We start from the raw sequence: 16,929 nt of genomic DNA, 5'->3' as shown, positions 1-16,929 counted from the left end.
TTAAAGCAATTGAAGGAATTAACTTATCTGTTTTTATGAGGCTTTTATCACATTCAACTAAGCACACTTAGGACAGGAAGTACTGCCGCATTCAGATAATTTTACAACATACAAATCTCTTTTGGAGGGAATAGGGTCAAGGGAGGGGAAAGGTCTACATTCTTTAAGTAGTCCTTTGAGGGAGGAGGTGGAGAACAGGCGGCTTTAAAAACCCCATTATAACAGACATGGTGTTGTGCTAACACAGTCCACGTGCTGGGAACAGACGTGCTGCCTTCAGATAACAAGGAGTTGGGTTTGGAGTTAGGGTCCAGCCTAATTCTAAGTAGCTTCAGCCACGCTGGAAGCTAAATGTCACTCAGGGTGACAGTCGGTCTCTCCTCATCCTCAAAAGGCCCAAAGCATCTGACAGCATCATGTGTTTGATATTAAACTTGACTTTGCCTGTAAGGCTCTCTGTTTCATGTTAACTGCACCGGCAGAGAAGACAACCAAAAGGCTGGCGTGTTTGGTCCATGGGAACATCCTCCCAGCCCAGCTAAGCCACTATATAAGTAGAAACCTTCTGTTGTGCCCAGCTGATTGCTCCGAGGCTGATCTCCATGGGCTTAAGTGGCAGGGCAGATCTTGGAGGAGCCTAAGCCCAACTTATGAGGCGCACAATGTAAGCCTAAGAGATGTGGCCTGTTGACTCAGTTTACCCTAAATAGAAGACCTCATTCAGGGACCTCGTCTCCTTTCTAGTCAATTGAGAAAGAGTTTTTCTTTCTCTCTTTAATTTGGCCCTATCTGCTGGACAGCTCACGTTGCCACTATGAATTACTTCTGGAACAGGAGGCTTAATTTTTAAATAGGCATTTATTTAAGTTCTCTCACAGAGTAGAATGAGCACCTTTATTACTTAGAAAGCAGGTTCCCTAGTGAGAGACCTTGGAGCCAGGAAGACAGTCACTTCCCTGAAAGTTGGAACTTGCGACTCATCTTACCCAAATAGAGGCTTCTTTTCTTACTCCCTTTCTCCCACTTGGAATAAATGCCCACAGAGGTGCTGGTCCACAGAAGGGCCTCATGGTCCGCAGATAAAAAGAATGAAGCCAGGGCCCGGCGCTCCTGCACGGAGGCTGCTTCAAGCACCTGCCCTGTCATGCCTGGTGCCCAGGCTGAATGGATTTTTGGAGTACACCTGTTGTTGAACCCCTGCCAAGTACTGATGGCCACTAACCCCCAAATCACTTTTCCCCGCTGTTGATGTTTGGAATGTCAGACAGGACTGAGTAGCAGCCGGTGTGTATTTCAAACACAGCAGATGGATTTTTATATTAGCTCCTATTTCATGTTCAGGCAGAGCGACCGCCACACTAAAAGCCGCAGCCTCGATGCTGCCGAGTTTGCTTCTGTGAGATTAATTCTGTGAAATTAATTGGGACAAGATTGAAAAGGAAATTAAAATGCAGCTGAGTGAACAGGCCTTTCAAACACCTTTTTCCTGCTCTCTATTCAAACTTGGATTCTGCGGTGGTCGCAGGCATCGTGGGAAGTAATTTACGAGAGACAGGCTCTCAGGAGCCATCGGTTACGTATGAGGAGACCTGCACAGGCGCTGCAATCTGGAGCCACTGAAGAGCGCTAAACACCCCGCCGTGGCCTGAGCTGCGTCCCTCCGTGGGGGTGGGGGTGGGGGGAAGCGGTGCTCAGTTCTTGTACCAGAAAAAGCTGTTCAGAAATATCTGGGCCCAAAAGGAACACGGGAACATCGCTAGATGCGCAGATCTGCTTCGTTATTAAAATCTCCCTTTAATATATTTTAAGGCCCAAATTGGAGCTCAGTGAATTAAGTGGGCATGAAACTGCATGGGGCCTAGGAATGTATGGATGTGTTAGGGGAGGTCAGCAGGGGTCCTGCTGACAGTGCCCGTTGGTTACCGTTTCGGAGCCTGGATACGTGGCTCCCGCCTCTCATCAAATGAGAAGTCTGAACAATCCATCAATTATTGTCAGGGACAAAATCTCTCAGACCAAGGAAGGCCTACATGGATTTTCATGTAGGCCTCTTCAATGGATGGTTTTCTATTTCCAAGTAAGACGCTTTTGTGCTTTTGAGTGTCTTTGTGGAGAGTTCTTGGGCAGGACAGGCTACCTGTTAATTTTCTCTCTCACTTCACCAATAGTTTATTGAACTCCTAGTATGTACCCAGCATTGAGCCCAAAAGTTTACTTTAGGGACGCCTGGGTGGCTCAGTCGTTGGGCGTCTGCCTTTGGTTCAGGTCATGGTCCCAGGGTCCTGGGATCCAGCCCTGCATTGGGCTCCCTGCTCAGCAGGAAGCCTGCTTCTCCCTCTCCCACTCCCCCTGCTTGTGTTCCTTCTCTCGCTGTCTCTCTCTGTCAAATAAATAAAATAAAATAAAATAAAAAGTTTACTTGATTGTTAGTGGAAAAGCAAGGAATATGATAATAGTTACCATTCCCTAGATGCCAGGCACTTCTTTACATGAATTCTCTAATGCAAGCATCATAACCCCTGTGAATAGAAGTTATCCCAATTTTTACAGATGAGAAAACAGAAGATTAGCAGGATTAAGTGACTTTGCTCAGGATCACATAAGTAACTCATCTGTTACTGACCTGCTTCCTTAAGAATAGGACAGGTGATGGGTATTTGGTTATCTCTGGGGTGTATCTTTCTTGCCCAGCCAATCATCCTCTCTGGAAATTTTATTTTAAAAAGGACAAATAGGGGCACCTGGGTGGTTCAGTTGGTTAAGCATCAGACTCTTGGTTTCTCAGAGTTGTGAGATTGAGCACCGTGCTGGGCTCTGCACCTGGCATAGAGCCTGCTTAGAATTCTCTCTTCTTCTGCCCCCACTCCCGCCACCCCCACTCCAGGGGTGTCAAAAACAAAATAAAATAAAATATAAATATTTTTCTCTCTCTCCCCAAAATAAAATAAAATAAAATAAAATAAAATATAAAAAGGACAAATAGCTCTCTTTCTGCAGTCATTCTTGGGTCCAAAGACCCTAGGCCCTAACAGATTCTCGGGCCTAAGAGGCCCGAGGATTCTAGGATTCAAGGTTGGATCATATTTGGGCAACCATTCAGAAACATCAGGGAGTGGCAGGAGCCCAGGAATAAAGCCCAGATCCAGACCCAACCTGGCTTCCCCATCCAGGGGCCCCTTCCTGTTCTTAACCTGCTCCTCCCCCACCAATATTTCTTTTATCATACAAAGAGAGAGGGGGAAACCAGAGGCATTTATGAGGGCCCAAAACAAAAGAGCTTATAATTGAAATTTTTAAATTTGTTTAATCTGAATAAATAATTAAAGCGAAACACTTTTTTGTGTGGAATTTCTTTAGCAGTTTTGTGGTGACAGCCTCATCATGTTTAGAACAGGAATGCTCGAGGTGGAAGGAATCTTAGAGGTTATCCAACACAGCTCCCTCATTTTACAGGTAAGGAAACTGGTCCAGGTAAGTTGAGCCACACTAGGTTGCATCTTGCCTTGCATTTTGTTTCTTTTCTTTCTTTCTTTCTTTTTTTTTTTTTTTTTTTTTTAAAGATTTTACTTATCTATTTGAGAGAAAGAGTGCACAAAGCAGGGAGAGGGAAAAGCAGACTTCCCACCAAGCATGGAGCCCAATGTGGGGCTCAATTGCAGGACCCTGAGATCATGACCTTGAGCCTAAGGCAGACGCTTAACCGACTGATCCACCCAGACACCCCTTGCCTTGCATTTCTTGGTGGAAATAGACTTCTCCAGTTGCTAACCCAGTGTGCTTTTCTTGTCTGACAAATGTTTGACTGGCCAGAGAGAAAAGTAAAATGGAGATTTCCGGATACCATTTTTCTGGACTAACCTCCACTTGGGTCAGTTCTTTTCCTCCACATGTGAGAGGCAGGTTGTAGAGTATAACTGACTCCAACAAAGGAAGCCAGCTGGGGCTAAAGTGGAATGCATTTAGGATTCATGTGAGAGAAAATTCCAGAGATTGGGAGTTGCTGAACGTCTGAATAGACAAACAGCTAATGGTAGAGGGATCTCCTTTCTCTATCTGTCTGAATTGTTTCATTTGTGCTTCCTCGAGGCAAGGGAATGGATTGGGTGGCCTTTTTAAAGTTCCTTCCTGTCCAAGGACCGTTATTGAGTTAGGTGGTATAATAAAGGTAAATCCAATCCGAAATGCTCCCCAAGCCAACGTTAACTGGAATGAAGCTTTATGAGGGAAACTCCAGTTGAGCTTCCAGCTTCTCATTTCCTCCTCTGACATGCAGGGATTAACAGCGTGCAGAAAGAAGGGAGGCAGCTGCTGTAGCTTTTGGGGGAAGAAATGCGCTACTACACCCGCAAAGGATAAAAATAGACTTAAGACTGTCCAAAAGATGGAGAAAGAAACCAGACAGAACCAGAGCAGCAAGGTATTCTCCCTGAATCAAACTTTGATATATTAGCTTTCTGTACGGGAGGGGAGGGAGGGGGATTGGTTATAAAAGACAGAGGAGGCTCTCCATGTTCTTTGGTATCTCTTAAAAATATGACAGCCATGGTACCCACAGATAGCTCTGTACTTCAGGGCAAGTCACCACACAGTCCCTTCTAAATGGAGGAAAGGGACCCCCAGTGAGAAGCCGTTAACAAAGGCAAAAGATATGCAAAACAAACAAAATAATCATGACCGAGAGAGAAGGCCAGCAGACAGTCTGGCTCTGTTCTCTGCCCCCCCCTCCTGCTGCAGGCACCTCAGACAATGTAAACAGTTAATTTGTTCACCTGCAGGCTCTGGGCAAACAGAGGCCTGGTCACACCTGAGTGGATAACTCGATTACCCCTGTAATGCCAGTGTGGTAATGTACACAAATTCTATTACAAGGCAAACCTTGCTTTCGGGCATTTGAAATACCAATCAGGCCAATGTCCACTCCCTTCTTTACTTCCAATTTATTCTTGGTGTATTGGAGCTGCACCAGAATGGCACTAGGATGGAGCTGAATTAGGACTCTGGAAGAAATCACTAGAAGACTGTGATCTCAGTCAGCAGAGCTTGCAGGCTTCCTACTCTTTTGCAAAAGGTTGGGTCTGAATTTGGTCCTTTGTTCCAAGGGGACTTGTTGCAACCCCTGAAAGTTACCTTAAGTCAGCCCTGGTCTGTTTCCTAAGGACCTTATGGTATCTTTCAAATCGAGACAAACCCTTGGCCATGGACAGAATAAAGATACATGGCAAATGATGGGTTAATAACACAATAGGTTTTCAATTTACCTTTATGGAATCCACATATTCATTAATTAAAGAGCAAACGGTGCTTATTTAAAAAATGTGCTTGTAGATATTGACTGACCTCATAGAGAAAGAACTTTTTAGTAAGTTACTTCAGAACCTGTTTCCTTAGCCCACCTATATAGAATATGTATAATCTTTCTCTACAAAGGATGATGATACTGAACCATCAAATGGTAGCCTGTGAGTTCTGAATCATCTTCACATTAGTGATGGATCTTCAATAATCTATCCTTTTATTTTTTCCCAATTGTTTTATGATCAACAACACTACTTGTGAGATGGTTAGTTGGGGCTAGGGATTAACTTTATGACTGAGGAAGAGAATAAAGTTAGCTGGCTCTTGAGGGGCTGGATTCACTATCTTGACCTTATCAGCACTTGTTCAAACCAGTTGAGCCAACTAGCTCTGACTGCCCCATCATAATTATATTACGGTCTTGTTTATCTGTAAATGACATAAGAAGATGGTTTGCCAAGCCTGAATGTTTTCAAGAGAATTATACAGTAATAAATTATGTATATAATGATGACCTTTTAAGTACCACAAAACCCTAAAAAGAATAAATTGATTGGCATGGTTTTAGTGTTATATCTACTTTATTGCATTTTTAAATTTGAAAATTAGTTCCTGAATCTGAATTTTCAATTAAACTTTTCCCTAACAATTATAAATCAATGGGAATTTACTTTATGTGTGAGGGAGCCATGTAATGCACACAAGAGAAATGTATGACATGGAATAATTTTGGTTATGGTGACTACATCATTGAGAGTGAAAAAAATCGATTTTTTTAGGGGGGGCAGGAGGAGAGGGAGAGAGAGACTCTTAAGCAGGCTCCACACCAAATGCAGAGCCCGACGTAGGGCTCCATCTCACAACCGTAAGGTCAAGACCTGAGCCAAAATCAAGAGTCGGATGCTTAACTGACTGAGCCACCCAGGCGCCTCCCCAAAATTGACTTTTGATCCAGACCCCACACTCTATGTCCTTACCTTGCTCAGAATTCGGATGAGGTCACCCCTTTGGAAGGACAGTTCGTCTGGCTGGTCACCATGGCAATCCCATAGGCCCTGGTAGTAACTGGTATAGTCCACTGGTCAAAGAGAGGAGAAATCAAAGTTAAAAGGACTCTGTCTTTTTCCATGGAGCCCACATATTTGCTGCAAGTGGAAACCAGGGTTCTAATATTGCCCCTAGGAAACCTAGGATTCCGGGGGTTGGGGGGCTGGGATGAGAATCAGCCAAAGACTCAGCATGAGCAAAGGACTGTGGGAAAAGGAGATCATTAACTAACATTAAATATTTACAGATCACCCTAAGTCAGATGTTATTCAATAATATGATAAATACATTCATTTATTAACAAAAGAAAAACAGGCAGGTAATTTTTTACTTGGTTTGTAAGTAAGCAGTGCAGAGATTTCCTGCCAGATTTTCTTGATCCAGGGCATCTAAACTATCCAGTGCTTGTCTTCAAAATCCATTTGAAGGAATGGGTAAGTCTCCAACTTCTGCCTATTACCGAGAGGCTGAGTCAGCCAGCTTGTGTCTGCATCACAATCTCACACATTGGTCTCTTCTGTTAACAGGAACTTCATCCTGGGCACTTCCCACCCAGATTCTGTGTGAGGTAATCCCCCAATAAATACGGTTACGAATAGCCCAGTCTTTAAGTGGAACCAAGGGGGGTGTCTCATCCATTACAACTAAATTCTGGGTGGGCTGGCCCTTTTCCAGCATCTCATTTGTAGACCCTGAACATGCCTGCCAAGATTTATCTGCAAGCCCCCAGGGGGACAGAAACCAAAGTGATCTGCATTAAAAATGAAAGCAACTGAAGACGACAAACCAAGCTTTCGAAGCAGCTGGAGAGATTTACTGGGCTTCTCAGCAAGACTAGATGGCAGTGATGCCACAGGACAGCCATCGATTCTTAGCAATGAAGAATCTGTATTGATCTTCTTCTACCCGGAAAGGTTAAACACTAGAGCACAAAGTGGGAGAGGATCTGGGGATTTGAATGGCAGGAGAGCAGACGCCCACTGGACCAGGGATGATGTGGCTGTGCTTCCATTCCTTCGGATGCTGCGGGGGAGAGCGGTCAGCAAAGCACCTACCAAAGATGAGATTCTTGTTGATGGGAGTCAGGAGTCCTGGGTTCTAATTAAAATTCAAGTGACTTTTGGGGATCCTATTTGTACCAGTTTCTACCTTGCCCTTTGTTTTGACCCTCCCATGAGGAATGATAGTGCTGGTCACTGAGGATGAGAATAGATGGGGGAAGGCAGGTGGGCAGTGTGGGTGGACAGACGCACTGGCTAGGTTTACTTTCTAAAAAACTTGTTCCTAACTTACCAGCAATTCAAATAATAAAGGCACAGGAAAACAAAATCCCTGTGTGTATCTGGAAAAGAACCTTAGTAGGAGTCTTAAAGTGCACAAAAACCAAGGAGGGACAGATCTATTTAATTAAGACTCAGATGCTGCAAACAGAAGTAAACATGTTAACCGTATAGAAATGAGGCATGTTTTCTTTTATGAAGGTAATTGTTTGTATATGCAGTAAACAACAGAGGGCAGCAAACAAGACAACCACACTGGAAACCATTAGTTAAGAATGTGTTCGGAAGAAAAATGCATTGGGAGAAAAATGCTAACTATTGGAAAGACAAGGCATGTATTTTGGGGGATACCAGGGCATGAAATAATAGAGAAATATCAGTCCCTGAAGAGTGAAAATAGTTTTCCCAGAGGACATATTAATGTATTTTTAGTTATAATGGAATTGATTAATCACCTGAAGATTTTGACAAAATTAGAAATGAAAAGTGTGTGTGTATATATATATATATATATATATATATATATATATATATTAAAGATTTTATTTATTTATTTGTCAGAGAGAGAGAGAGCACAACCAGGGGGAGTGGAAAGCAGAGGGAGAAGCGGGCTCCCCCGTTGAGCAAGGAGCCCGATGGAGGGCTCGATTCCAGGACCCTGAGATCATGACCTGAGCCGAAGGCAGATGCTTAACTGACTGAGCCACTCAGATGTCCCTATATATACATATATTTAAAAGATTTTATTTATTTATTTATTTATTTATTTATTTATTTGAGAGAGAGAGTGAGAAAGCACAAGCAGGGGGAGTGGCAGAGGGAGAGGGAGAAGCAGGCTCCCTTTTGAGCAAGGAGCCCAATGTGGGGCTTGATCCCAGGAACCTGGGATCATGACCTGAGCTGAAGGCAGATGCTTAACTGAGTGAGCCACCCAGGTGTCCCAGAAATGAAACGCATATTGACGTCAATATTCTTCATGCATTTATATGTTATAGAGAAAATAATTTCTAAAAATAGATTTGTAAAGCACAACTTGGTATTTCTGAATGATAAGAAGACTGGCGAAATTGTCTTGGCTTTGTCTAACTTAGCAGATGGTCACTGTGGAGTACTGCTCCCCATTTGCCTGGAAATGCTTTTAAGACTATGAGTACTTTTTGGGTATATATGTAAAAAGTGACTTGATATTGGGCATATAAGACACCAGAGGAGAATACCTGGAAATATACCTATTCTTTTTTTTTTTTTAAATGTTTTATTTATTTATTCATGAGAGTCAGAGAGAGAGAGAGGCAGAGGGAGAAGCAGGCTCACCACAGAGCAGGGAGCCCGATGCGGGACTCGATCCCAGGACCCTGGGATCATGACCTGAGCCGAAGGCAGACGCTTAACCATCTGAGCCACCCAGGCGCCCGAAATATACCTATTCTAAAAGCAATATATATCATAGGGAAAGCAAGAAGCTAGGAAGAAAACAAGAGCCTTCCAAGAAAAAATATCAAAAATGCCTTTGGTTCTTCATAAGCTAAAGGCTAAAAGAAGATAGAGCGCAGGAATCTGGCAGATAGTTTACCTAGCGCAAGAACCAGAATTGTCAGAACTAGAACCATAAAAGGGCAGCTTCAAAAAATAAGCAGAATGAAGGGCTAAACATGTGGACTTGCTGTCCAGACAGAGGTATTCTGGTACTAGGGAATTCAGTGAGGAGGAACGCCTTAACCGGACAAGATTGGACTCGGTATTGCAGACTCCCTGTTTAATATAGGTGTGACTTGTGTTTATGTGTCTGTGTGCACACAACTTCTCTACATTCATTCCTCAGCATTCAACAGACACGTCCACAGCGCTTATGAAGTGCCCGGGACCGTGCGGGATGCTGGGAATTCCACATTGACCACACACCGTCCCTGCTCTTTGGGCTACTGTCCAGTGGGGGAGGTACCAGGAAACAGAGTCGTACAGATATTTACTTATCTACGATTGTGATATGTCTTCAAAGGGGAAGTTGAGGGTGCTGTATAGAACAGGGAAGCTAACTTCACGAAAGGCTTCCCGGAAGCTTTGGTTGTGTTATGAACACCTGACCGAGAACGGGTGTTATTTAAAGATCTTGAAGAGGGGACGAGGTAAGGTGGAGGAGGGCTTCATTCCTGACCCTTTGCCTCTGGAAGAGCTTAAAGGCCTGGAAGTTTGCTGGGGCAGTCCAGCTTCTCCCTAAATTTGTCCAGGTCATTCTATAAACAGGGGAATGCCTGAGGAGACTGATGTCTTTAGACCACTGAGGAATTGGGAGCCTGAGAGAGGATTTCCTCTGTGGACTGGATTCAGGTTCCTTTAGGTTTACACGACTCTAGCAGCAGTCTGAGATCAGACATGGTGCAGCATTCTGACCATTTAATTAATTCAAAGCATCCTCATTCTCATTTTGAGGACATTATTCCATCTAATTATTTTTTTTCCAGTCTGTCCATTTGGAATGAAAAACAAAAGAATAAAGCTTAATGCCAGCATTTCTCAATGTCTCCAAAAAAAAAACGTAACTCTGCACTAAGTAAAGCCTGGTAATTCAAAAGCAAAGCACTAATATATTCAGCATAAAACAGACAGAGGACCTAGAGCAATAATGACACCACTAATAACTAAAACAGTTATAACAATTAACAACAATTACAATGATAGAGAAGCTAATGGGTATGATCACTGCATTTAAATTGCAAGCAGAGCTGAGAAGGACTTTTTCTAGAGAAAATAAAAGGGGGGGATCATCTTATTTTCTTTATCCCATGTAAGAGAAGCTAAGCTCCCCGCAAACAAAATGTCATAGGAAGAATAGAAACAGTCTAAGTTTAAAAATATACTGTTTTCTCTCTTCTCTAGGTATTTATTGCAAAGCATTTGCCATTGCACACCAAGTTCTTAATAACCAGTAATAGTCATTTCTCCTGTAAAGGAGGCCAAGTTGGTACTACTGTTGACAGGGTCAGAATTTGAAAATGATCCTCTCTGACATGGAGAATTCTAAGTTAGAAAGGACCAGGATACCTTTTTGCCTGTCCTCCACCTTAGAGACAACAGAACTTGACTGTGTTCCTTCCAGAGTTCATATGTCACCTTGGGCTTTTGTTTGGGAGATACTGGGTAGCTCCAGAATTCAAGCTGTGACCAAGAAAAAGAGGCTAAAAGGCAGGTCAGCATGTTGTTTACATTTGCTTGATGAACCAAAGGGCTGTGCTAATGAGGCCTGGTTATGGGAGCAACTACTAAAAAAATTATGGAAAAGAGAGACAGAATGAGAAGACGGATAAAGCCAGTCCTTGCTAGACCATGGGTAGGTGAGAAATGGACATGGAAGGCCAAAGCAGTGACCCACTGGAAGGGAACTGGAATATTTTCTAACCCAGGCCGGAGAAGTCCACCATGTTCAGTCCATTAAAACAGACTCAGTCCGATACCTTACTGTTTCAGAACAAAAGGCATAAAGAAATTTGCCAGGATGCCTGGGAGGCTCAGTCAGTTAAGCGTCTGCCTTTGGCTCTGGTCATGATCTCAGGGTCCTGGGATCGAGCCCTGTGTGGGGCTCCCTGCTCAGAGAGGAGTCTGTTTCTCCCTCTCCCTCTGCCCCTTCCCCATGCTCATGCGCCCTCTCTCAAATAAATAAATAAATAAATAAAATCTTAAAAAAAAAGAAAAAAAAGAAATTTGCCAAACTCCACTGGCTAGGACACCAGAACAAGAAGAGCAGCTGAACATTACCATTTGCTTGTTTTCATAGCCCTTTAATCTTGAATTTTGAAATCTCTATGGTCCTTAATGTTGTAAGTATGATCTTGAACTGGATGGAGACCACTCACAGATTCTGATCTTCATCTCCTATGCTCCTTTTACTGGGCCAAAATTGTAGCTGGCTGATGCTCAACTTATGTTTGGTCTTAGGAAACAGGTTTCAAAAAGTAAGAGTTGCAAAGCCCTCTGTGGCTTCCCTGTTTCTTTCGTGGAATCAACTCCATTGGTATATGCACTAACATGGAAAGGCGCCTTAGCGGTGGAAGCTCATCAGTGACCACGTTTCTGCCTTGCAGAAATTACCGCTTGTGGGCTCCTTTTTGGCTGAGTTTGCCCACGATTTTAGAGTGAAAACAACCTTTTTGGAGATCTTCCTTGGTCAGATATTTGATGTATCTAAGGATGAGTTGTGCCTCCAGCTCGGCTTTTTATTTGACATGGCTGACCCAAGCCAATGGACAGGAGTTTTTGTATAAACAACACAGAACAAGTTTTCTTTTTGGTTACCTGGACGTTACCTTCTCATGATAGGGAAGGGAGATAAACTCTCATCACAGAAGACACTTAGTGTTAGACTGTTAGGCTGATGGGTTGCAATTTAGTGAGAATCTGAGGTGTTGAAGACTCACTCATTAAAATAACCCTGTTACTAACAGTCATGCTGTAAACTGAGCTCTTTATAGATTGAACAATCAATACTACAAGGCTGTGATAGATTTTCTAGGTAACAGAATAAAATAAAAGAAATTACATCTTACAGGGTCATTAACACCCAATGAGGATAAACTGAATTCCTTTTTTTCCCCCCTCTTCTGATAAGATCTAGTTGGGCTTTAAAAATGTTAGTAACTCTATCACAGGAAAGCACAGCATTTCTGGGAACAGGATCCCTGGAAGAGTTCTGGAGAAGAGTATGTGGATTTTAAAGGTAACCCTGATATGGGGCGCCTGGGTGGATCAGTTGTTAAGCATCTGCCTTCAGCTCGGGTCATGATCCCAGGGTCCTGGGATCCAGCCCTGCATCGAGCCCTGCATTGGGCTCCCTGCTCAGTGGGAAGCCTGCTTCTCCCTCTCCCACGCCCACTGCTTGTGTTCCCTCTCTTGCTGTGTCTTTCTCTGTCAAATAAATAAAATCTTAAAAAAAAAAAGGTAACCCTGCTAGCCATAGTATCTTTTAGGAGAATAGCCACCCCCCCCGCCCCCACCAAACCCTGCCAAAGACACGCGACCCTTGAGAAAAAAACTAAGTGAACCGAACTTGTGTAGCTTGTCTGTTACATAAGAAGTCACACTGTCCTAGAGTTAGTTCCCTTTTATATGCCTTTATGGGCCTGCCTACTCTTTCGTTGGACCTGTAGATTTTAGTGTTACAAAGCTAAGTGATGACATTTGGATGCTCCATATTTGTTGCCATTTCTATAGCTCCTTTGGAGAAAAGTCTCTGTATAAATTCAATAAATAAATAAGTAAACACAAATAATAAAAATTCCTGCCTCAGATTCCGCAGAGAGAGCAAAAAGTCCTCTGTTTTTTAATCACCAAGTCACCAATCATAACTGGTGGGAAGTATAAACCATAGAAACATATTTAGAGTTCACTACACTTCAACAACACCTATTTTGGCGGAAGGAAGCATGAGGAACAAAAGAGTTTTTTTTTTTTTTTAAAGATTTTATTTATTTGACAGAGAGACAACAGATTTTCTGTTGGAATTCTGCACATTGAGTAGGAAACAGTAGAAAATAAGTTTCAGAATGGACTTAATTATATGGGTTCATTGTTACGAGGTGCTCACTGGAAGCTATGCTAATCCTGGACCACACTTGTGACAGTTCTTTCTTTCTCTCCTGCTCTGGCACCTGACTTCTGATGCTGCCTCTTCTCCCTGGGAGAAGTTGGGCATTGGCGAAGTTAGGTCCTTCACTGAACGTGTTACATATCCAGTTCCCTTAGAGCACGAACCTTAGGAGAAGGGGGCCTTGCCGAGTGGATAACAAAGAGAAGAAACAGCAAAAAGACGAGAAGAGAGAGGAGAACGGGAAAAGGAAGGGCCAGGGAAATGGGGAAGGACCAGGGAGGGAGAGTTGGGAAGAACTCCTAGGCTTAAGACTTTCATAGAATCTCTAAGAAGAAAATCAGCTAGTATCTATATCAGCCATAATTTAGACTCTGCTGATGAGATGAATGTCCTTGAGGTGGTCCTTGCAATTCACATTCCTTCACTGACAAGGGTAGAATAGGTCCTTGGTTCACTTAAAGAGGCTTTGGAGGGGCATCTGACCTTAGAAAAGGATGGGCTCACTAACTGCCTGAAGCATGGTTAACAGTCTGGGATGAATAAGATGTAATTTTGTATTCAACAAACCTGTTAAATATTCATTTCCAGATGTGCCTGGAATCAAACCAGGCCATCAGAAGTCAGCATCCCCAAGGAGTTCTATCCTTCACCCCAGGTTCACTTTTCAGATCTGACACATTTCCATTCCCCTCTGAACTTGCAATCTCCGGACCTCTCAGAGAGGAGACATTTCCATTCTTTCCATTCTCAATCCTTTGATCTCTTAGAGATGAGGCAATTCTATTTTCACTGTACTGATTTAGGAAATACTGATAGGAAAAAATAAATATCCGGTTTGGTTTCTTCCCTCTGTAGGATAAATCTTAGCTGTTCTGGCAACATTAATTAAGGTGAGCGGCTGCTTTGAAGGTTGAGATATTTACCTATCCAGTCATCTTATCTGGGGCTCTCGAGGTTGACACACCAGTACCCTCTTAATTAGTGAGCCCGGTAATATTTGTGGTCTGAACAAAAGTGCCTTCTCCAGTCAGAAACCTGAACATCCTACCCAGTGCCTGTATATTTGTGAGGCTCTCATACCTTCTTTATGTGGAGTGCCATTCTCATCCTCTTCTAGATCATGCTCTTCATCTGAGGGGGTAAACATGATCAGCATTAGCAATTAGTGGTTGATAGTCTTATGCTCTGTATACTGGTGGGTCTTCTTTTTTTAATTTATTTTTTATTGTTATGTTAATCACCATACATTACATCATTAGTTTTTGATGTCGTGTTCCATGATTCATTGTTTGTGCATAACATCCAGTGCTCCTCTCAGAACGTGCCCTCTTTAATACCCATCACCAGGCTAACCCATCCCCCCACCCCCCTCCCCTCTAGAACCTCAGTTTGTTTTTCAGAGTCCATCATCTCCCGTGGTTCGTCTCCCCCTCCGATTTACTCCCCTTCATTCTTCCCCCCACCGGCTATCTTCTTCTTCTTCTTTTTTTTCTTAACATATATTGCATTATTCATTTCAGAGGTACAGATCTGTGATTCAACAGTCTTGCACAATTCACAGCGCTCACTGGTGGGTCTTCTTTCTCGTCATGCTCTTTTCAAGGCAATAATTGTTCTTTTTTTTTTTTTTAAATCATCTTACATCTTCAAACTGGCCTTCTCCTTCCCTCCCCATTCATTCATTCATAAATGTTTTTAAGCGCTTACTATATGCAAGGTGCTACACTAGGAACTGGAGGCCCAGCAATGGACAAGACTGGCAGGGTCCATGCCCTTGTGGAGCTTTCAAACCACTGGACTATTTAGGCACCTATCACTAGAATCCTGATCCTTTCCCTCAAGCTCTATTTCTCCTCTTCTTCTAGAATTCTCTTCTAAATGTATTGTTTCTATGTAAGCATCCAGAGTTATGGGTGTGTGTGTGTGTGTGTGTGTGTGTGTGTGTGTGTGTGTGGCTAAGCATGTGTTTAAAACCTCCATGATTAATTAGTCCTTAATGTATCAAGTTTTGTTCAGCTGTAGCAGAAGCTGGTCATGTAGGTAATTTTATGTTCCTAGTACTTAGGGCTTGTAGTTATCTTTTTACTGCTGTTATTCAGCCTGCCATGTTCATTAGAGTGTAAGCTCCTGAGGGCAGTTGGAATGGTCTTTTAATTAATTGCTGCAGGTACACAATGGGTTCTAAGTCAGTGCTATTGTCTAACTCCAATCAAGTGTTTATATGGTCAAAGTCACAACATGATTGGCCTGTTTCTTACCCTCATTAACCTGTTTCATCTCAGACTTCATACTACCTGATACCATGGGAATTGGGTCTTTACAAAGAAAGCATGAGTACCGGACTCATATTAAGCCATTTTCTATGTGGAGTAGGATGCGCAAAAACACAGTTGCTATTCTCCTTTTCATCATCTTTGCACACGCTCTCTCTCACTCACACACACTCACACACACACACAATGAATGGGGCATAATAAGCAACACTTTGAGGATTGAACACTTAGGTTTTTTTTGGTCCACATTTACTTTCTCTTCCTGGGTCTTGGGGCACTTACCTGGCTTGTTTCCCCATAGTTATGCCACTAAATGAAACTTTTGAGGAGATGGCCTGGGGACAGTTCCTTTTTTTTAAAAAATATAAGTTTTATAGAGCAATATGAATTCTGGTATGTCAGAATGGGGGAGGTAAACTCCGAGCTCATAAGTAAGAAGAAACAGCACAAACATACATTAGAGCATTATAGAACATTAAAGAAGTAATCGATTTTACATTAAAATGATACAATTTCCCTGCAAAAAATAAAAATTAAGGGATTGATATTCTCGGGAAATGAGTCATATGTCACCCAGATTAAAAAATTATCATATATGTGATGTATATTTGCCCTACAAGATTCTGTGGGGAAAGAACTCAACTCTTCTTACCTTCATGTATGGCCTCACAACAGAGAATTTCCTACTTACCACCTGTTGTGCCCCCCCCAGCCCTCCCCCCCAACCGCCGCCGCGATGACGAATAAAGATGTAAGATAATGGAGGAGTGAAATCAAATATCGGAAATAGACCTTGCTGAAATAAATCATGTCAAACATCATTCTTTGCACATTGTCTTCCTATTACTTGCCCACTTCCTTCCTTCCTCTGCCCTGATGCTTTTCCTTTTTGACATGGGACCAATTTCACAGGATTGAAAACATTAAAAGAAGAGTTGTTACGGCCTCAGTTTTAGAGGTACTCAGTAATTTGGACGGGGAGCATCTCCTCTGCTGATACCAAACGCCTCAGTCACAAAGACCAGTAATTGGCTGTGCTTACGCACCTTTGCAGAGACGGTTTACTCTACTTCTGCTGTCTGTGCCCAGATGTCTCTTCCTCCCAATTCTAATCAATGTAAATTGGGTCAGATCTCCGCTGTGAATTACAAATTGGATCCGAAGTTGGAGGGTCACCGTGCCTGTGACTCCACCTCCTTCCCACCACCATTAGATGGGAAGCTACACCAAAGATCTTTTCTAAATAAATCAGACTTTATTGTAAAACTTGGCCACTGACGAGACATAACCTCATTAGCATTGATTTTAAAATAAATTATTGAAAGTGGCTTGCCTGCTCTTTGCATTTGTAAAATAGGAGAATGTAAATGTATTTGCAATGATAAAAATGAAAACTAAACTTTATTCCTTTATCCTTTCAGGCAACAGCACTTAATCTAGTCATGATACAAAA

At 42.6% G+C, this 16,929-nt stretch overlaps 1 protein-coding gene across 1 annotated transcript in view; it reads right to left on the bottom strand.

Moving 5' to 3' along the window:
* The window catches only part of SKAP1 (src kinase associated phosphoprotein 1), a 273,902-nt gene that overhangs the window by 16,260 nt on the left and 240,713 nt on the right, over positions 1-16,929 (bottom strand). Inside the window, exons 10-11 of the mRNA XM_027624535.1 lie at positions 14,284-14,334; positions 6,273-6,373 (exon numbers count right to left, since the gene is read on the bottom strand). Of these exons, the coding sequence (XP_027480336.1) occupies positions 6,273-6,373; positions 14,284-14,334 (152 nt within the window). The remainder of the gene's footprint in view (positions 1-6,272; positions 6,374-14,283; positions 14,335-16,929) is intronic.

The sequence above is a fragment of the Zalophus californianus genome, chromosome 16 (assembly GCF_009762305.2).
Source record: "Zalophus californianus isolate mZalCal1 chromosome 16, mZalCal1.pri.v2, whole genome shotgun sequence".
Taxonomy (NCBI): Eukaryota; Metazoa; Chordata; class Mammalia; order Carnivora; family Otariidae; genus Zalophus; species Zalophus californianus.
The sequence above is the reverse complement of the archived record's forward strand: the minus strand, read 5'-3'. Positions and strand labels throughout refer to the sequence as shown.